The sequence below is a fragment of the Sorex fumeus genome, unplaced genomic scaffold, assembly GCF_029834395.1.
Source record: "Sorex fumeus unplaced genomic scaffold, SorFum_2.1 ptg000098l, whole genome shotgun sequence".
In the NCBI taxonomy this organism is placed as follows: domain Eukaryota; kingdom Metazoa; phylum Chordata; class Mammalia; order Eulipotyphla; family Soricidae; genus Sorex; species Sorex fumeus.
In genome coordinates this window covers 35248111-35271186 of record NW_026606155.1, presented here as the reverse complement: position 1 = coordinate 35271186, position 23076 = coordinate 35248111, and the positions used below count along the sequence as shown (strand labels likewise).

The 23076-nt window shown below is 36.5% G+C and overlaps 1 protein-coding gene across 1 annotated transcript in view; it reads right to left on the bottom strand.

Moving 5' to 3' along the window:
* Positions 1-23076, bottom strand: part of CUNH14orf39 (chromosome unknown C14orf39 homolog) — a 58081-nt gene that overhangs the window by 12266 nt on the left and 22739 nt on the right. Inside the window, exons 6-14 of the mRNA XM_056134195.1 lie at positions 23006-23048; positions 20391-20511; positions 19215-19306; positions 16617-16753; positions 14938-15014; positions 8139-8224; positions 7995-8053; positions 3361-3422; positions 1496-1670 (exon numbers count right to left, since the gene is read on the bottom strand). Coding sequence (XP_055990170.1) covers positions 1496-1670; positions 3361-3422; positions 7995-8053; positions 8139-8224; positions 14938-15014; positions 16617-16753; positions 19215-19306; positions 20391-20511; positions 23006-23048 — 852 coding nt within the window. The remainder of the gene's footprint in view (positions 1-1495; positions 1671-3360; positions 3423-7994; positions 8054-8138; positions 8225-14937; positions 15015-16616; positions 16754-19214; positions 19307-20390; positions 20512-23005; positions 23049-23076) is intronic.

The following is a 23076-nucleotide window of genomic DNA, read 5'->3' as shown; positions in this document are numbered from 1 at the left end:
TGTGGGTAAGTGGACATATCTGGGACCCTTACAGATTATTGGATAAAGGAGATAATTAAATGATTCATAAATAACAACTGGACACAAAAGTATACGAAAACATAAACACAAAAGTATGCCAACACATTAAAAGCAAGAACAGCCTTAGTTTGAAACTTAACTCCATTAAAGATGGAGTGTCACTTAAGAAAATAAAGTACTTGCATCTCACAAAGTTGTGAAAATAAACAGAACTCATAAAATGTTTATACATGGTCAGTATATTACTGTTAAAAATGACAGATGCCAATAGATCTCCCTATTTACAAGGCCATTGTTGAGTCTGTTAAATTTACAAAAAAATTTGCTCATCTATAAAAGAGTAAACACATGATTGTCACATTCTTTATAGTTCTCATATTTGATTAAGTTCCACTTTGAACATGCTGTTCTTCAGTCAACAATATGACAATAAAGAATAGTACAGTGGCTAAGGTGCTTGTCTTGCACAAAGCGAACCTGGGTTCAATTTCCAGCATCCCATATTGTCCCTGAGCCTGCCAGGAGAAGTGATCCCTGAGTGCAAAGGCAGCAGTAACTCCTGAGCATTGCTGGGTGTGGCCCCAAAACAAAAACAAACAGACAAAAATAAGGTGCCAGAATGATAGTACAGCAGGGAGGGAGCTTGCCTTGCACAGGCAATTCCAGGCTTCCCATGTAAGCCCCTGAGTAATTCCTGAGTGCCAAGCCATGAGTATCACCTAAGCACACCTCTGGGTATGTCCCCAGAATAAAACAAGAGCAATATTAAAAACAACCGATATGACAATAATACATAAAATCCTATCAACTTAAAGTACAGAAGTAAAATACAGACAAGAGACCCCTGATCCAGTAGAATCTATTATAACGTTTTAGAGGAATTTCAGGGTTCAGTGTTAAGAGAATGAAGTAAAGAAAGGTTAAATGCAACACTATATTCTTGACTTCACTAAAAATAATGTAGTTTCCAAAGTCAAATAAAAGTATAGATTATTAATGCCAACCAAAGTTAATAAAGAGAATGGTATTTCTTGCAATAATCATTAAATTACAACAAAAGAATAGACTGTGAGAATTTATGTTGATACTTACAATCTACTATATATGACAATATTACACTTAAAATTTGTTCATACTTTTATTTATCCTTTGGAAAATCTTAAATCTAAATAATCTTATTTTGGATAGTACTCAGAGTCTATGACAATACTCAGTTAAATATTACCAGAAAATAGTAGAAAACATTTAATAAAACAAGAATCGCAGCACATTCAAATAGAGTGATTCAAATAGAGTGATAGGTAAATAATAGGTACATAACATTCTCCTAGTCTCTCACTTCATTGTATATTTTAAATATTCCATAATGAAGCCTATAAGTTACAGAACCAAGGCATTTTATTCTCATCAATTTGTGTAAAATTTCATGCAAGATGTATACTCATTTAGTATAATCATCAATTAATAACCTACTTTTCAAATGGTGGAGTTTTAGAGAACAGTATTTTCTCCAAAGATTCAGGAGTTTTCGTAGATTCAGTTCTCAAAAACATAGGTATTTCAGGAGTTTGTGGGAAATTCTCAGTCCTTTCTTCTACTTCATCACTATTAATTTCTGCTGGCTTTTCAAAAATTTCTGTACCTATAACCTGCATATTAAAAGTAACAACAGTACACAAATTAATGTTGTTATATTAATAAAAATACATGCAATGTTTTTATTAATGCTACTTAATTAAAGACAACTAAGAGGTTAGATACATAGTACAAGGTTTAAGTTGCTCGTCTTGCAAGAGGATGACCCTGATTTGATCCTTGGTACCATCTGGTCCTCCAAGCATCACCTCCAAGATGCCTTGGCACAGAGCTAGGTATAATCCCTGAGAACAGCCAGATATGTCCCCTAACCAAAATGAAACATAAGAAGTAAAGTAAGAGTACATTTTTGAAACAGATATCAAATAGATCTATTTGGAAAAATGAAAAAAAAAAATCATCTATTTTTTACTTTCTTCCTAAAAAAAGCAAATGATAAACAGAACATATTCAAATTGTTGAATAAATGTTTAGGACTGATGTTTCTTTTTCTGTTTCTTGTGCCACACACCCAGTGGTACTTAGGGAGTGCTCCTGGCAGTGCTGGGATTATGCAGTGATGGGGAGCAAACCTGGGTCCCCCACATGTAAAGCATGTGCTCTGATCCCTTGACCCCTCCCCTGCCCACGAATGATTGTCTCATTTGTTTGTAATTTTTTTTTTTTTGGTTTGGGGGCCACACTTAAAGCTGTTTAGGGCTTACTCATGGCTCTGCTCTCAGGGATCACTCCTGATGGGCTCAGGGGATGCTGGGAATTGAAACCAGGTTAGCTATGTGTAAGACAAACACCCTACCTGCTATACTCTCTCTCTGGTCCCAAGTGATGTCTCTATACAAATTTCTACATCAAGCTCTAGATAAGGATGGGAAACCATTTTTCTACCAAGGGCCATTTGAATATTTATATATGTGGACCAAATAATACAGAGAGAAGAGCCTGTGGCAACCTATATTATGTGTGCCTTATCCTGTTTTAGGGTCAGACCACATGATTTTACAGACCTTCATAGGATTAACCTGTGGGCAAGATGTCTGCCACACTACTGAATTATATAATTTCATGACATTTGAAAAAGCAATCTTGGGTCTCACTGTGCTATATGTACCTTTCATAAATTCTCATTAGATGCTCTCTGTAAAGATTGAAAACTGAATATTAAATTTCCTTATATAATTTTTATAAAACTATAAATATGATTTCTCAAATGTTTGTTACTCCAAAATTCATTACAGAAACACAACTGGAGTGTTAAAATGTGTTTTTTTCCTTATAATAGGAAACTGCTATGTTATTTTTAACCCTTAGTATTTATGGTAAATTATACATGAGTTTTCCACCTTAAAAATATTTTGAAGATATTTTTGTGGCAACTATCAGTAATAAACTGTTTCAGAATCTCATCAAATAATACCAAACAAAACTGTCTTGTCAAGCCGTGACTTAGCTGTTGTGTCAAGATATATATAGTTGACTGTTGAAAATAGTACATATTTATGTAAACCTTTTGAGACTTCAATTTTAATAAAAGAAACTCTTTTAAGGACAGAATTTCTAACACCACAGTAAACTAATAATATCTAGACCTCATGTAACAGCCCTCATTACACTATATCAAAAATTAAAATAAAATAAATATTTTAAATTTTATGTTTTGCTTTAAAAATAAACTATAAAGACCATAAAGAGAAAAAGACAAACTAAAAAGAAAACTATGTGTAGGAAAGCGAGCATTTCACTTACTTGTGAAGAACATTTTAATTCTCTTAATTGTCTTCCTGTTCCTTTTTCTCCATACTCAGCATCTGTTATATGAGAACACTATTTTTTTCTTTTTTGTAATTTCATTGAAAATTAAAACTTAGCTGAACCACATGAAATTATGTAAATATCAACCAGGCCCCCCAAAAGGAACATTATGAATAAAGATTTCAATTCCTCATATCCTCCTCCACTGAGGTAACCACTAGTTTTTTGTTGTTTGATTTTTTCTTTTGCTTTTGGGGTCACACTAGGTGATGCTCTGGCTCTACACTCAAGAATTACTCCTGGCAGTGCTTGGGGGACCATATGGGATGCTGGGGATTGAACCCAGGTCGGGTGTGTACAAGGCAAATGCCCTACCTGGTGTACTATCGCTCTGGCCCCAGGTAACCACTATTGACTTTTTTATTTAGTTTTTGGGTCACACCTGAAAATGCTTAAGGGTCACTAGTGACTCTGCACTCAGGAATTACTTCTGGCAGTGCTAAGGGGACATTATGGGATGCTGGGAATCAAACCAGGTTCCAGCACAAACAAGGCAAGCACCTTCCCCACTGCTTATCTCTCCATCCTACCACTTTAATTTTATGATAATAGTTTCCTTTCTCGAGTATTAGTTCTAGACAGTAATATTTAATAACTATAAACAACAGTTTTCCTATTTAAAATGCAATATAATAATTAAATGAGTTCTTGATTTTTTGTTTAGCATATGCTTGTAAAATTTATCTACATTGCTACATATAGTTTATTAATTTCTATGGATGCAAAGTATTTCATATCTAAACACAGAACAATATATCCATTTAACTTCAAATGGGTATTTAGGGTTTTCTGCTTTGAGAAGAAGAAATAATGCTATAAACATTATTTTATGTTATAAAATAAAAAACTGAGGTAACCACTAGTTTGCATGAACATACTTCTGTTACTCTAGAAATGTACTTAAGATTAGAATTACAAGGTACAAGTATGTACACTTTCATTTTCAAAAACTGTCATTGTCACTGTCCTCCAGTTTTTCATCGATTTGCTCAAGCGGACACCAGTAACGTCTCCATTGTGAGAGTCATTACTGTTTTTGGCATATCAAACACGCCATGGGGAGCTTGCCAGGCTCTGCCAAGTGGGCAGGATACTCTCGGTAGCTTGCCGGGCTCTCCAAGAGAGATGGAGGAATCAAACCCAGGTCGGCTGTGTGCAAGGCAAACCGCCCTACCTGCTGTGCTATTGCTCCAGCCCTTCAAAAACTGTACCAGTTTTTACTGTAGCAAGCAGCCACCCTAAGCTACTCTAGGAAATCAATCTCACCACATAAAATTATTAGTTCCAATTATAATTTGGGTATGATCTCAACATACAGTGATAAATGTCGGTTTGGTAGCTGTGAGATTCTCTATTGGTCTACATTCTCACCAATATTTATAAAAGCCAAACAATTTTGCTAATTATATATAATTATAGTTTATTTAATATATTTTTTCATTTAAATGATTTGTTAATAATATTACATGTGTGTCAAAAAATTTTTCTATTTGAAGTGCCTATTTGTATATTTTGTGCATAGTTCTAATTGGGGTGCCTTTTTCTTCTTTTTATATAAGTTCTTTATGTTTTTGAAAAATGTCCTTTGATAGGGATAGAGCGATAGCACAGTGGTAGGGTGTTTGCCTTGCACACAGCCAACATGGCTGACCCGAGTTTGATTCTTCCGCCCCTCTCAGAGAGCCTGGCAAGCTACTGAGAGTATCTCGCCCACACGGCAGAGCCTGGCAAACTACCCACGATGTATTCGATATGCCAAACACAGTAACAACAAAATCTCTAATGGAGATGTTACTGGGCCCGCTCGAGCAAATCGATGAACAACAGGAGGACAGTGACAGTGACAGTCCTCCGATAGTCTTTTTTGTAATTCTTAAAAATTTTTATTAAAAAGCCATGATTTACAAATTTTACAAAACTATTTACTGATAGTTGAGTTTTAGGCATAAAATAATTCATAAAATTCATTAAAAAAAACTCCACGATACACTCTGATTTGGTGACTTGTCTTTCATACTTTCTATGGCATCTACTGAATAAAAATAGTTTTCATATAGACAATTATGTCATTCTTTTTGTAATTGGGTTTTAAAATTTTTAAATAAAACCTTTTCTATTTTGAAACTATTATTTTATTTCCCTCCACTCACAGAGAATACAGAGATTGACACAAAGCATATGCTCTACCCATAAGCCTTGATATTTTGATTTTACTGAGATGTTGGTTTACAAGACTGTATTTAGGAGATGGAGAGAGAGTAGAGCAGGCAGGGTACTTTCCTTGCATGCAGCTGACCCAGGTTTGGTTCCTGGGACCTGGTATGGTCCCAGGAGACCACCAGGAGTAATCCCTGAACACAGAGTCAAGAGTACAACCAGGAGTGTCCCAGTAACAAAAACAAAACCAAAAAAATTATATCTAGGGGTACAATTTTGCTTTTCTTCCAAATGTATGTTACCACACCATACCTACCACCAAAGTACCAATATACCTCCATCATAGAACACTGAACTCTCCAACTTCATTCCTTTACTCATACCTCCCTCTTCCTCCTCTAGTTTCTCAGTTTTTCAGTCTGAATTCAAGGGTTTGTTTGAATTTAATTTTACCCATTCCCTTGCTTTTCTTTTGTATCCCACATATGAGTGGCATTCAATATTTGTCTTTCCTTATTTTGCATGGTATGAACCCTGTTCCATCACTGTTTTATGTTGTCTCAAAACTCAAACTTTACCTGTTCTTATAGGTGGGTATTATTACATGCATATGTACATTTTCTTTATCTATACATCTGTCCCTAGGCAATAAAGATATTTCTGTATATTGACAGTCTATAAGCTTTATAATTATGCCCCTTGCATTTAAGAAACAACTATTATTTTCAACATACAACATTCTTGGGGCTGGATCGATAGTATAGCAGGTAGGGCGTTTGCCTTGCACGCAGCCGACCTGGGTTAGATCCCCAACATTCCATATGGTACCCTGAGCACCATTAGGAGTAATGCCTGAGGGCAGAGCCAGGAGTAACCCCTGTGCATTGTTGGGTGTGACCCAAAAAGCCAAAAAAAATCCCCAAACAAACAAAAAAAAACATACAACATTTTTCAATAAACAGACTTTTATTGAAGAGCTAGAGTGGTTAAGGTTCTTCTCTTGCAAGTAGCTGACCCCACTTAGATTCCTAACACCATATATAGTCCCCTGAGTACTACCAGAAATGACTACTAAGCAGAGGTAAGAGTGCCATCTGAACATCACTGGGTGTGACCCAAGCATGCAAGACAAGAGTCCTACCCACTGTACTATTTCTCCAGCCCAACACTATCAAGTTGGCACATATAGATAATTAATAAGCAGGTGGAACCGATCACCTGTGACAGGTAAATAATTCTTTCAGAATAAAAGAATATCCAGCTTCACAGAATAACCATATTGGCTGTGTCTCATACCCATATTGGCTGAGTCTTAAAACCATGTAGTATGAGTATTATACCAAGATAAACTCATATTATATGATTATTCTGAATATGCTTATAGTTACAGAATTTTATGCTCAAAGAATTAACCATCTCAAAACCTGAAAATAAAAGTCAGTTCTACAGATGACTGGTTAACGAAACTTTGGTACATTTACACAATGGAGTACTATGTAGCTGTTAGAAAAGATGAAATCCTGAAATTTACATATCAGTGGTACTACATGGAAAGTATCATGTTAAGCGAAATGAGTCAGAAAGAGAGGGATAGACATAGAAAGATCGCATTCATCTGGGGAACATAAAGTAACAAAATAGGAGACAAACACCCAACAATAGCCGAGATTAGTACCAGGAATTTTGCTCCATGGCTTAGAGGCCAGCCACACATGCTAGGGGAAAAGGGACCTCAGATTGAGAAGGGAACACCAAATAAAGGGTGTTGGGAGGATCCTCCCAGGATGGGAGAAGCACGCTGAAAGTAGACTATAGGCCAAACATGATTGTCACCCATTGCCTCTTTTGCAAACCACAACACCCAAAAGGAGAGAGAGAACAAAAGGGAATGCCCTGCCACAGAGGCAGGGTGGGATGGGGGGGATGGAGGGTGGGAGGGATACTGGGATCCGTGGTGGTGGGAAATAGGCACTGGTGGAGGGATGAGTATTTGATCACTGTATAATTGAAACCCAAGCACAAAAATTTGTAAGTCTACAACTGTACCTCATGGTGTGTCACTAATAAAAATTTAAAAATTAAAAAAAAATGTCAATTCTATGTGCTAACATTGCTGGAGTGATAGCACAGCAGGTAAGGTGTTTGCCTTGTATGCGGCCAACCCAAGTTCAATTTCTCCGTCCCTCCCGAATGGCCCGGCAAGCTACCGAGAGTATCCTGCTCACACAGCAGAGCCTGGCAAGCTGCCTGTGGCGTATTCAAACAGTAACAACAAGTCTCACAATGGAGATGTTACTGGTGCACGCTTGAGCAAATCGATGAACAATGGGAAGACAGTGCCACAGTGCTATCTTTGTGCTACAGATAAAAAAGTGTTACTTTTATATAGTGGAATAATCATTATGCATTACCTAAATCTCTTTTTTCAAACCACTGATTGCAATTTGATTGTTTCTGTGGCGTTAACAACCTAAAAAAAAAAAAACAGTAAATTTTTTAATTATTTTCAGAGTCGATAATTCTAAAAATAAAAGAATTTTCTATTTTTAAGTTACCTGAACTGCATAAAATCTTGAGAACTTTTAATTGTCTTAATATGTGAACATTTCAAATGTTTATTCATTGAAGAATCACTAAATACCTGAATAAAAGAAATTAAGCGTAAGAATTGGACACAAAAAAATAAAAACTTTTTGTTATGGCTACTCAGTGTTCTGCATTAGCATTGTCAACCTTACCATCATCACATTATCAATATCAAAAACTACAAATAATAACTGAAATCACTTTCTTATAAAACATTAAATCAAATACTGAGAAACAAGAAAAGTTTAATATTTTCAAATAATTTGATGCATTTAATGAGTATAATAGCTATCCCTGGCAATATTTCTACATTTTAAGTAAACAAATATCCCATATGCCTGTGAATCTTAGCATTTTATCAACTAAACATATGAGTTCTGAGTCTATTCTCTATGATATCTCAAAATCATGGGAAATAAAATAAGTTGCTTTATCGTCTTGTTATTTTTTCTATTTTTTAATTTTTAATGAATCACTGTGAGGTCTGGAGCGATAGCACAGCGGTAGGGCGTTCGCTTTACAAGCAGCCAACATGGTCGACCCGAGTTCGATTCCTCCGCCCCTCTCAGAGAGCCCGGCAAGCTACCGAGAGTATTGGATATGCCAGACACAGTAACAACAAAGTCTCCAGTGGAGACGTTACTGGGCCCGCTCGAGCAAATCGACGATCAACGGGAGGGCCTTTACCTTTACCTTTACCACTGTGAGGTAGTTACAGACATACAAACTTTTGTGATTACGTTTCAGTCATACAATGATCAAGTACCCTTCCCTCCACCAGTGCCCATTCTCCACCACCAATATTCCCAGTATCCCTCCCAGTACCACCCCCATCCCTGCCCTGCATCTGTGGCAGGCAAATTCTCTTTTACCCGCTCTCATTTTGGGTGTTATGGTTTGCAATACAGGTACTGAGTGGTCATCATGTTCAGTCCATAGTTTACTTTCAGCAAACATCTCCCATCCTGAGCAATCCCTTCAAGCATCATTTACTTGGTGGTCCCGTCTCTATCTCAGATTTCCAAAGCATGTGAGGCCAGTTCCAAGCCATGGAGCAATCCTCCTGGCCCTTATCTCTACTATCCTTGAGTGTTAGTCTCCCATTATATTACCTTATATTTCATAAATGTGTGCAGTCATTCTATGTCTGTCCCTCTCTCTCTGACTCATTTCACTTAGCATGATATTCCCCATGCAGATTCATTTATATGCAAATTTCATTACTTCATCTTTTCTAACTGCTGTATAGTATTCCATGTGTAGATGTACCAAAGTTTCTTTAACCAATGGTCTGTTCTCAAGCACTCAGGTTTTTTCCAGATTCTGGCTACTGTAAATAGTGCTGCAATAAACATATAAGTACAGATATTATTTCTACTATATTTTTTGTACTTCCAGGATATTAGTACCAGAATTGGTATTGCTGGGTCAAATGGGAGCTCAATTTCTAATTTTTTACAAAACACCTATATTGTGTTTTCCAAAAGGGCTGAACCAGTCGGCATCCCCACCAGGAGTGAAGGAGAGTCCCCTTCTCCCCATATCCACACCAACACTGGTTGCTTTTGTTCTTTTGGATGTAGGCCAGTCTCTGTGGTGTGAGATGATATCTCATTGTTGTTTTGATCTGCATCTCCCTGATGATTAGTGATGAAGAGCATTTTTTCATGTGCCTTTTGGTCATTCGGAATTAATCTTTGAAAAAGTTTCTGTTCATTTCATCACCCCATTTTCTGATGGGATTGGATGTTTTCTTCTTGTAGAGTTCAACCAGTGCCTTGTATAACCTTAATATAAACCTCTATCAGATGGGTACTGGATGAATATCCTTTCCCATTCTGTAGACTGTCTTTGTATTCTTGTATTCAGGTCACTGTTTCTTTTGAGGTACAGAAGCTAAAATAAGTTGTTTTAAGGCCTGCAACTTTGCTTCATATTTCTATTAAAGAGCTAATATTTTAAGTTTTATACAATATAAATATCTAAACTACTGCTATATTGTTTATATTGTCTTTTTCAACTCTTTCATGAATCATTTTTGAAAAGTCCCTAATTTTTTTATTTGACCCAAAATAAAAACGTATTTAAAAGGAAAAGTTTAGGGGCTGGCGTGATGATACAGCAGGAAGGTGCTTACCTTGCACATTGCTGACCCAGGTTCATTCCCCAGCACCACATATGGTCTCCCAATCTGGTTCAATTTGCATTTCACAGACTCACAATGAGTCTCAAAAGAGAGCAGCACGGCACAGAGATGTTTCCCCACTCCGCGCCAGGCTGATTTCATTGGGGACCTTCGAGGGGCACAGGTGTGTCCCTACATCTGCCCCAAATGAACCCCTACAACTGCAATCTCCAGATTGAGAATCTCCAGAACCCAATAACTGCCACACACACAATAGAGCTGCACAGGCTCGTCCCAAGTCCTGATCCCAAGCAATAGAATGAACCCCCTGAAAAACCCAGGTACTCAGGACTTGTGATTGAAAACTCCAGGCTTCATGGAGTTGGGAATGAGATCCTCCCCTCATTTCCCCACCCTTCCAATTTCCTGGCAGTCTTGCCCACAAACTGCCTCTGGGCATCCTTTAAATGCATCAACAGCCATGACCCAGAGATGCACAAATGAATCTCAGAAGAGAGTAGCACTGTGCCTCTGGCACCCGATATTTAAATTTTAGAATCCCAGGATATCTCATACTATTCATAACAAGTAATACAAAATAAATTATTTAGCATCTGCCTGTGAGGCAGTTTTTGGTGGTGGTGGGAAAATTTGAAAAAATGGTGGTGGGAAGGTGTAATGATGGTGGGATTAGTATTGAAACATTGAATGTAATCAATTATTATGAGCAACTTTATAAAAATAAAATTTAAAAATTAAAAAAATTAATTTGCATTTCAGTATACTTCTGAGATCAGGCATCTTGTTCTGTTTAGTGATTACCTTCCTATAAAAGCTTTTCTGTAAAAGGTCTTATCCTTTGTCCATGTGTTTTTTATTAGTTTATAAGAATTACAATATATTTCTTTATAATATTCAATATTATGGACACTGGACCCCTTTTCCATTCTGTCATTATCTTTTAGTTTTCTTAGAAAAATGTCATGTAGGTTTTTACTTTTATGTACAGCCTTGATTAATTTGGGTTTTTTTTAATCACATGATTACAATTACTGAATTTTAATGTTTAAAAATCTTTGGGGTATTAAAAATGTTTTAGAATAGACAATGATATGCTAGCTACTGTCTTGTTAATAAGTTAAAAATCACTATTTGTACTTTAAAGTGAACTCAGAGTCTGAGACATTTTGGTAGTGGTGGTGGAGGTACAATAAATCTGTATATCAAAAAGATAAATGTTAATACTTTTATAATCATATTAACCTAAATTAATGTAATTTTTAAATTTAATAGTAGCACTGTCTATAGCACAGTCCTCCCGTTGTTCATTGATTTGCTCGAGCAGGCCCAGTAACATCTCCATTATGAGACTTCTTGTTACTGTGTTTGGCATATCAAATATGTCACAGGGAGCCTGCCAGGCTTTGCCATGCGGGTGAAATACTTATAGTAAGTTAATTTTATTATATATAATTCTATATCAACAAAAATTCACATTTTATTATCTGACAGATAAGTCCCCAAACATTTGCAGAGTGCATGCCTCATGTGTGTGAGGCACTAGGTTTGAGCCCTCCGTGTGGCCCCTATCTCCAAAAAATGTCATAATTTAAAAATAGGTTTATCATTCACTGGTATAAGTTTTCATATAACAGTATTATTTTATTAACTATAAGTGGATTCCACTTCCTTTGAAATACACTGTAACTATGTCTCAATATGAGGAATCAACATCAAGTTTGCTTCTCATTGATCCTTATTTAAAAAAATAATAGATGGAAATTCACTGAAAACTTGTTTTACTAATGGAATTGTAAAGAAAAAATAAATGAGTTGTTTATAGGTCAAAATGAGTTTGAAATTTGAGTTTGATAAATGTGGCTGTTTACTACTTTGATTCATTTTACAGCCCAAAAGTAATTTGACAAGTACATTAAATTTCTTTCCCTGGGGGCTGGAGAGATAGCATAGCGGGTAGGGAGTTTTGCTTTGCACGTGGCCAAGCCGGGTTCAATTCCCAGCATCCCATATGGTTCCCTGAGCACTGCCAGGAGTAACTCCTGAGTGCAGAGCCAGGAGTAATCCCTGTGCATCACCGGGTGTGACCCAAAAGAGAAAAAAAAATTTTTTCTTTCCCTAAGCAAAACAGTTTTTGGGGACTGAGCTATACCTTTCTGTTAAACTTTTTAAAAAACATTTTAATAAGTGAAAACAACTCTTTTGAATTGACTGAGATACTTTTTATTTATAAGTTTGATGAATACTGTAAACACTGTGAATGTTGGGCAAAGTATATTAAACGCGATATTCAAGTCCCCTTCATCCTTTTTCATCCACTTCATTTGTTTCAATGGTAGAAACAGCCAGTATTCTAGGCTATCCAAACTGGTGGATAACACTAACTAGGCTAACACTAACTGGTGGGGCCAGAATAATAGCACTGTGGGTAGGGTATTTCTTTTGCCTGTGGCCTTGCACCTAGCACCCCCAATGTATTTTAGGGACTGGAGAGATAATACAAAAACAGGGCACTTGCCTTGCATGCAGCTGCCCCAGGTTTGATCCCTGGCACTCAGTATGGTTCCCACCATAAGTGATCTCTGAGCACAGCAGAGCCAGGAAACTGATAAGTGTGGCCCCCAAACAAACAAAAAAAAGGTACTAGTAGGTATTTGTAATCGGCTTCTATAGAAGCACCTTATCTTGCTAATTCCATTTTTCTTGTTTTATTTTACTTTTTTGTTTTGGGGTCATAGTCAGCTTTACTCAGGGCTTACTCCTAGCTCTGCACTCAGGGATCATATATGACTAACAGTGCTCAGCAGACCAGATGTGATGCTGTGGATTGAAGCTGGGTTGGCTGTGTGCAAAGCAAGTGCCTTAACCTCTGTAGCTCCCTGTGCTCTCTGGAACAACTCAATCAAATTTTTATGATCACTGATTTGTTCAAAATGATTTGCGGTGCCTTGATTTCTATTTACAATGCTTTCCTGTTTTTAATTCTTCTCTTCCCCACATTTCTGCTTTGTTAAACTGGATTTTTTTCTTTCCCCTCTTTTATACTACCATTTAAAATTTACACATTTCCTATCTCTTCTGGTTATCAATCTTATATGTTTAACATAAAGGATAAATTTACATGTACAAATTTACATTTTTCTAACAACATACATAATTAGTTTATCCTATCCCTCTATTCTCAAACATAAAAAGAACTTTAGTAAATTTGGGTTTCTTTCATTTATATTACATCTTTTTAACTATATTTAATAGCATCTAGAATTTCAGTTTCAGGTTTTCAGATTTTTTAAATATCTTTGGGCTGGAGCGATAGCACAGCAGGTAGGGCGTTTGCCTTGCACGCAGCCAAAATGGCCGGCCCGAGTTCAATTCCTCCACCCCTCTCGGAGAGCCTGGCAAGCTACTGAGAGTATCTTGCCCACAGGCAAAGCCTGGCAAGCTCCCCATGACGTATTTGATATGCCAAACACAGTAACAAGAAGTCTCATAATGGAGATGTTACTGGGTCTGCTCGAGAAAATCAATGAACAACGGGAGGACAGACAGGACAGTGTTAAATATCTTTAATATCTTTGGTTTTTTGGTTCTGGGACCACACACAGTTGTGCTCAGAAGTTCTAGATCTGCAATCAGGTATCATCCCTGGTAGGACACACACGACCAATATGGAGTGCTGAGGGTTGACCCAGGTTGGCAGCATCAAGGCAAGCACCCTACCCATTGTCCTATCTCTCCAGCCCCAGTTAATACATATTCAAACTTATTAAGGCCCACTAATTACTTTAGATACCTCCCCAAAGCAATATATTTTTCAGTGTGACTTTCTCTCTGGATGGTTTTCACAAAAATATGGGAAGACAGAAGTGCCATGTAAGGAGATAGCTTGCAGGATGGTATGCTCCTTGTTTCTCATGATCATCAAGAAACATAGATAGGGCTGGAGAGATAGCTCAAATGAATGGATCACTGGTACTGCATGGTCTCTGAGCACCATAGGAAGAAGTTCTTGAGCGACAATAGTGTGGTCGAAAAACAAAACCAAAATTAAAAAAACCCTTTCAGAGTACCATTTATTCTTGTAAACCAAGATCTTATATATTCACCACTCCTACCTACAGAGTTAACCTATTGCGGAGGCCTAGACAAAGATGAGATGCTTATGAATTCAATAGATAAAATAATAGTTAAATAGACCAAATAATTCCCACTAAAGCAACCCAACCAGTAACTATTCATTTTCCTCAGACCTAGAACTTCTGCAAGAGTATTCTTCCATGTAAGTACTGGACAATTTCTCTCCTCACTCCAGTCTTTTTTGTTCTACAGAAATGTTTCATATTTTGTTCATCTACATGCAAAGCTTGGTATTTTTAAATATATTTTCTTTCTTTTAAGAAAAGCTAAACATCTGTTCAAGTTGTAATATTTAAGTATTAAGTTTTTAAGCTCTGATATTATACTTATGACTAATTCGGCATATTTCTTTCTGTTGCACACATGTGCTCACACAACACATACACACATATGCACCCCACATATACAATGTGTGCTTCCTAAGTGGAAGCACATTTGTCTTATTTAAAGTAGACATTTAAGTTATACTTTGAAAAAGAAATACCTACCTGTGTATCATCCTCTTTTTGTCCGAAGTCAATATTTGGAAGCTTTGACCACTTTGCAAAACTTTCTTCTTTTTTATCTAGGTTATTATATAGCAATGATTTTAAAAAATTCTTGATAGTGAATCAAATATTATGCCCAACATTTAACCCATCCTTGTAAATTAAAAAAATTAATGAAATATTTTATTTAAAATACAGAATTATGAAATTAAGTCTTAGTCTTATATGTTATTAAAGTTATTAATATTATAGTAATTATAAATGTAATAAAACTACATCTTTATATTCTAATTTTAGGGGTGGCACACCTAGAGGGGATTAAAGATCACTCCTGGAAGTGCTTAGGGGACCACATGTAGTCTTGGAGATCAAACCAGGGTTGACTGTGTGGAAGGAATGTGTCATATTTCTTGTACTACCTCTCTAGCCCCACAAAGCATCTTTTTAATGAGGAGCCAATGAAGATACACTAGTGCAGAGGCTGGAGTGATACTACAGGGGGTAGGTAGAGTGCTAGCCTTGCACACTGCCAGCCCAGGTTCAATACCTGGCTCCACATATGTCCCTCAGCCCCCACTTCCCCAGGAGTGATTCCTGAGCACAGCACCAGGAACTTCTTTTGTGGCCAGAGAGATAGTACAGCAGGGAGGGCACTTGCCTTGCATATGGCCGAGCTGGGTTCAACCCTGTCATACCATCCCATATGGTCTTCTGAGCAAACCTAGGAATAAGTGCTAAGCACCTCCAGGTGTGGCCTCCCCCCACCCCCACAAGAAAAATTACACTAGTGATGTTAGTAACTAAAGAGAAACAAATCCAATGTAGTTAATCTAATCCAATATAGTTTACCTAATCTGCAGATTCAACGAACATCACTCATATATCTCAAAACACAAAACTATATCCACCTTAATCATACGTGCTTATAGCACAACTTCTCAAGGAAAAAGGAAAGAATATATAATTTATTTCTGCTAGAAATTCAACCAGACCAAAATACATTTTTAAAATCATGTTATTTCTCAAAGAGAAAAAACAGGTATAGAAGTCAAAACTTGGAGCTGCAGCAATAGCACAGCAGGTAGGGCATTTGCCTTGCACGCAGCCGACCCAGGTTCGATTCCCAGCATCCTATATGGTTCCCTGAGAACCACCAGGAGTAATTCCTGAGTGCAGAACCAGGAGTAACCCCTGAGCACTGCTGGGTGTGACCCAAAAAGAAAAAAAAGGGAAAAAAAAGTCAAAACTTGTCTACCCTCCTATAAACCAAACATGATTGCCACTCAGTGCCTCTTTTGCAAACCACAGCACCCAAAAGGAGAAAGAGAAGAAAAGGGAATGCCCTGCCACAGAGGCGGTGGGGGGGGGGGGGGGAGGGATGCTGGGATCTGTGGTGGTGGAAAATAGGCACTGGTGGAGGAATGGGTACTTGATCATTGTATAATTGAAACCCAAGCACAAAAATCTGTAAGTCTACAACTGTACCTCATCATGTTTCACTAATAAAAATTTAAAAAAAAATTTGTCTACCCTCAGTAAGAATCTAAGTGGTACTTTCCTAAATTTACTAGTTTCTGGTTGTGTTTATTCCCACTTATATGAAAAAGTAACTAAAATTTCTTCTAGTTCTTCTTCTGTGTTAAGGGAAACAAAGTATTTTAGTAATAAATGTACTATACCTGGTACTCTTGCTTCTGAAGACTGTATCTTTACTGATCTGACCAATTTCTGTGACTCATGAGGAGGAAGTAATTGACTGTTTTCAGATATTTTATTCAATGAAAGTACATGTTCATGCTCATCTTTCTCAAAAATTCTAAGGAGAAAAGTGAATTACATTAATTAGCTAGAAAAGTTATAAGAAGTATCGAATACTACATAGTTAAATTCTTAATTCTACAAATAAATGGGTCTTTAATTTTTGTGGAAGAAAGATTTCACTGACATTTCCCAAATTAAAGAAATAACATTGGTCCTAGGGCTCTGGCACAGTGGTAGAGCACAATCTTGCAAGACTGCAATTCATTTTCTATATTGCCTCACATGATAAGTGTGATCCCAGCACAGCAGAGTATGATTCTAGGAAGAACACCACTTGTGATCCCTGGTACCACAGCATGTGCAGTCAATAGTGCACTGCTACCAAGTGTATGTAACCCCCAGAAAGCACCAAAATTAATCGTTAAATTAACAACAATAAAGATAATAGATAAGGGAATTTTATTTTCTTTAACTATTAATCGACTTAAATACTAATTTATATATTTATCTTATTTGTCAGTAATAAATATTTATTCTGAATTACTCTTAATATAATTTTTATATTAAAAAGTTGTGTTAAGTGAAATTCTGATCATTGTCTATTTCAAATAAATAAATAAATAAATAAAATTAAAGGTACATTTCCATGGATAGGAGATAAAGGAATCAAGAAAAGATCCAGAGAAGCAGCAAGAGAAGCTGACTTTGCAGAGTATACTAAATAATAATAATAATAATAATAAAGAGGGTAGTTGAGCCTGAGGAGAGGGATTTAAAAATAAAAGATGGCCTCACAGGCATTGGGAGGGGTGGGAGGGGGATATATAGGGGTTCCTGGTGGTGAAAAATGAGTACTGGTGAAGGGAAAGGTGTTTGATCATTGCATGACCAAGACTTAAACCTCTGAAAGCTTTGCAACTTTTCCCACAGTGATTCAATAAATAAATATAAGAAGAAAATAAATAAATAAATAAATAAATAAAATTATGAAGAAAAAAATAAATAAAAGATGGTATAGGCAGGAAGAAAAAAGTGAAAGTATAGCAGGAAAAGCAACAATAGTAGGTAAAATGGTAAAATCACTCTATTTTTTAATGTTTCTGGGGCTGGAGCGATAGCACAGCGGGTAGGGCATTTGCCTTGCACGCGGCCGACCCGGGTTTGATTCCTAGCATCCCATATGGTTTCCCGAGCACCGCCAGGAGTAATTCTTGAGTGCACAGCCAAGAATAACACCTGTGCATTGCTGGGTGTGACCAAAAAAGCAAAAATACCTGTCTGTTTTTTAATGTTTCTATATATATTTTATCACCACTAAGATAAAAGTTAAGGAAACACATTGTCACAGATCTAGTATTTTAGCTTTTCTTCACTCTGGTAAAGGAATTTGCCAAGCCAGGGTCAGGGTGTTCAAACAGGTAAACATAATGCTTCTGCTCTCACAACTGTGCCTTGTTTCACTGGCTGACCCACCATAAATAAATAGGATGAGGGCCAGAGAGGTGGTATACAGTGGGGTAGAAAGTGTGCCTACCAGCTCTATACTATGTATATACCATGGCCAACATGGGTTTGATCCCCTGCATCACATCCCCTGACCCCTGCCATGAGTGATTCCTAAACTCAGAGCCAGAAGCAAGTCCTGAGCACTGCCAATGTGGCCCAACAACAACAACAACAAAATAATGACATGTACAGGCATGACAGGTATAGGACAATAGATGTGCTACTTCTGCTATCCTATCACTTTCTACACATTATTCTTGGCTTTACTAAAAACAAGCAGATTTTAATACTAATTCATAATATTTTAAAATATAACGTTTTATAGAAAATAAATAGAAAGTAGACTTATAACAAATTATAAATACTGTAATATTAGTGATTTTGTATAATATATAGAATCAAAATATCTATTCAGATAAAATTCAACATTAAAGTCAATTTATACCTTTCTCACGGCTGCTTCTCCCAGAAGGGAGCATAAAATGAGGCTCCCATAACCATGCCACCGGACTCCAACGCTAGGCTGTTTTGACTCGGGGCACCCCAGAGTGGACAGGTGAGAGCCCTCCCTGCCCCAAGGGGCCCAGCCCCAGCAGCCAACCTCTACTACCCTCTACTACCCAACTGCCCCCACACTCCAGGCCGCTTTCTGGACACATTATAAGATACTTCCTACCCATTTTCCATAATTATCACATCATATGTGATGGGATTCAGACAGTAGGCAACAAATCATAGAAATATATATATGCCTCTCTGAGAGCCCTGCAAGCTTCTGAGAGTATCCCACTCACGGGCAGAGCCTGGCAAGTTCCCTGTGGCGTATTCAATATGCCAAAAACAGTAACGATAACAGGTCTCATTCCCCTGACCCTGAAAGAACCTCCAATCATTGGGAAAAACGAGTAAGGAGAGACTGCTAAAATCTCAGGGCTGGGAGGAATAGAGACGTTACTGGTGCCCGCTCGAATAAATCTACAAACAACAGGATAACAGTGATGCAGTGATACCTTTCTTCCAATTCCTCTCTGTTTTCTGTGTTTTTATTTTTTTCTTCCAGAGTTTCTAAAAGACTCTCAGTTTCATAAAACTTTTTAATTTGCTAAGAAGAAAAATAAAAGCAAAATTAAAAATATTAACTAAAAAGCATTAAAAATGCTTTTATGATTTGAATGGTATTAACTATTTGTGAAATTTGCAAAGCAGTCAAATTTAGTAGTGAAACAAACTCATTTTACTTTCCTCACACTTCATTAGTAAAACAAAATTTCAATGAATTTCCATCTTTTTATAAAAGCAGTTAGAAGCAAAGTAGACACTGATTTCTCCACACTGAGACATAGTTTCCATGTATTTCAAAGGAAGAGGTCATCCCCAGTTATAATTACTAAAATAAAATTATTAGTTGGAACTTCTTACCTATGGATGATAAACATATATATTCAAAGTAATTTTCAAATATTTCAGAAATTAACTATCCTTTTATTTTTATGCTCTCTCTCTCACACACACACATAAAACTCTCCTTTTTTTATTAATCCAAGTGACTTTGCAGTGTTCTTATACTTCTCAACAAAAGCCATATCTCAATATATGACACTGGAAATGCATGCTATTCCTTAAAGATAAGACTAATTCTAGCTATACAGAGAACATTAATAAATTTTCAAGATTGAGTTCTTCAAACCATGTACTATTCTATTTGCTTGCTGACTTACTCTTATAGTTCTTTTAATAGCTTTCATTCCTGCTATTAATTTTATATTCTTTCATCTGCTTTCTTTATTCATTTCCTCAAAACTGAGAGTTAACTACACTAAATATCTATTATAAAGTAATCTGAGCAAATAATATATCTAAGGCCTTTCTATATGTTTAGGCTCTTTAAAAATAGCTCTTCTGGGGGCTGGAGCAATAGCACAACGGGTAGGGCATTTGCCTTACATGCGGCTGACTGGGGTTCGATTCCCAGCATCCCATACGGTCCCCTGAGCAACTCCAGGGGTGATTTCTGAGTGCAGAGCCAGGAGTAACCCCTGTACATTGCCAAGTGTGACCCAAAAAGCAAAAAAATAAAAATAAATAAAATCTGTTTTAAAAAAATAGCTCTTCTAAGACTGCCAACAAGCATTCCATTACATTTTTACACTATTACACACATTATACACATGTAATAAAATATATACCTGGTTTAAGTAGTTGATTTCTACTTCTATTTCATCTACTTCTTTCTTCATTTCAGATGAGCCTTGTGAAACATTGTTGGCTTGTTTGATAATATCTTGTGTTTTAACTCTCAAATTAACCCTTTTATATTAAGGAACCATACTACAGAAGTAAATTTTTATTTACAATATTTGTATTATGTCAGAAATAAGTAATGTTACTTAACATCATTTTTGTTTCATATAATAAAAATAATAAAATCTGAGGACAGAGATAAAACAAATATAAAAGTTAGGAAAACAGACTAAGAAAGTTTGTTTATATTAATGTTGAGCTTAAAAACACATATAATCCAAAATAGTGAGAGGATTTTCTTCTTTTAATTAAATTTTTTCACAGTGTTTTATCTTTTGTTTGTTTGACTAATTAGTTGGCTTTCAGGTAGAAAAGTTCTCATTTGATAACAGATAACCTGCATGGGTCAAGCTTTTTCTACAGTCCATTTAGTTTTAAAATAAACACAGTAGGGCCTAGAGTGACAGCACAGCGGTTAGGGTGTTTGGCTTGCATGCAGCTGACCCAGGTTCAATTCCCAGCATCCTAAATGGTCCCCTGAGCACCGCCAGGAGTAATTCCTGAGTGCATGAGCCAGAAATAACCCCTGTGCATCGCTGGGTGTTACCCAAAAAGCAAAAAAAAAAAAAAAAAAGTAAAATAAATAAAATAAACACAGTAGTGGTCATAGTAGTTAACAGTAGCTTTATATACTAAAACCATAAATGCTAACACTATTGTAACCATTTTTACTCACTAAAAAAATTTTAAATTCAGGGAAAATCTGTCGATATCATAACCATACTTTTCTTACTGTCTTAAATACATGGTTTACATAAATATATGGTAAAGGTAAAGGTAAAGGTAAAGGCCCTCCCGTTGATCGTCGATTTGCTCGAGCGGGCCCAGTAACGTCTCCATTGGAGACTTGGTTGTTACTGTGTCTGGCATATCGAATACTCTCGGTAGCTTGCCGGGCTCTCCAAGAGGGACGGAGGAATCGAACTCGGGTCGGCCATGTTGGCCGCTTGTAAGGCGAACGCCCTACCCGCTGTGCTATCGCTCTATATATATGGTAGAGCACAAAATTTCAGTTGAATATTATTTATAATGCTGCTGCCATATAATCATATAATACTATAAAATGTTCATTTAAACTTTAAATAGACATTTTAATCATAATTTCTTTTTCTCCATACCTCCAGCAATTCTACTTTCTTGGTGATGCTATATTCCATCTCATGCCATCCTATGGTTCAGTTCCCTTAACTCCTGCTGTAACTTCTGCACTACAACTCTATCCTTACTACTGAGAAATTAAAACACAGATGGTAGCAAATGAATAGCTAAGTACAGAACAGTATAAAAATAGAATACAGAACTAGAAGCAGAAAAGTTAAAAGGATTGAGACTGAAACAGAAGGATGCAAGGTAGAATGCAGGGATTAAAGAAGACTTAGTACAAACAGGGGAGTTATAATCATAGAAAAGCTTATGAAGGATTGTGGGGGTTAGATGCGTATTAAGTGCCAAATTCATCATCAGGAAAGATCTTAAGCAAGATTTAGACTAATTAAGAGTTACATAAGTATTTAATTCAATGCCAGTAGAATTAAAAACTAGAATGCTCCCATTTTGGTATGATTTGTTACTTTCAGGCTCTGAGAAAGCTTCAAAAAGTCCATTTATATTAACAATATTAACATTTCTACTCCCAAACAATAATCATGCCACATAGGAACATTCTTTCAGGTGACAGCAAAAACTTAGATCTTTAATACTGCCTATCACAAGATAGGTCCCCAGTGAATTTCTATAGACAAATAATTGTGAATCACCCCTTCCTATACCTTTCATACTAACAAAAAAATCAATTTAACTGTAATCCTATCTTTAATAAGACATAAAGATTTTTTTTCATTTATTTAGGTGCTGGGCTGGAGCGATAGCACAGCGGTAGGGTGTTCGCCTTACAAGCGGCCAACATGGCCGACCTGAGTTCGATTCCTCCACCCCTCTTGGAGAGCCCGGCAAGCTACCAAGAGTATCTCGCCCGCCCGGCAGAGCCTGGCAAGCTACCCTTGATGTATTCGATATGCCAAACACAATAACAACAAGTCTCATGATAGAGACGTTACTGGGCCCGCTCGAGCAAATCGATGAACAACAAGAGGACCGTGACCGTGACTTCATTTAGGTGCTAAGGTATACCACTTAAAATTCGAATACATATATCACTTTTCTTTATTAAAATTGCTTACTACTTAACAAGCACACCTTTATAAAACCTAACCTAAAAGGAAGGTGGGTACACTGGTAATGGCTGTGGTATGTACATGAAAACTCATTATTAATAGTACTTTAAAACCATAGAATCTCAGTCAATTAGAAATTTTAAATACTTTTAAAATTTATTAAAAATTTTAAATATAAAATAAATAAAACTACTACCTAAGAGAACTTAATTCAAAATGATCTTCAAAAACACCTATCAATTTTTACCAGAAAAATATCATTAACAGTGAAAACACAGAAATACTTTTCTAATATAAATTTTACTTAGAAATACTATAATGGATACAGATGTAATGTCCACTTAGTAACTGATGGAAAGGGAGGCGGCACTGAAAAATAAAGCCACATTTTAGATTG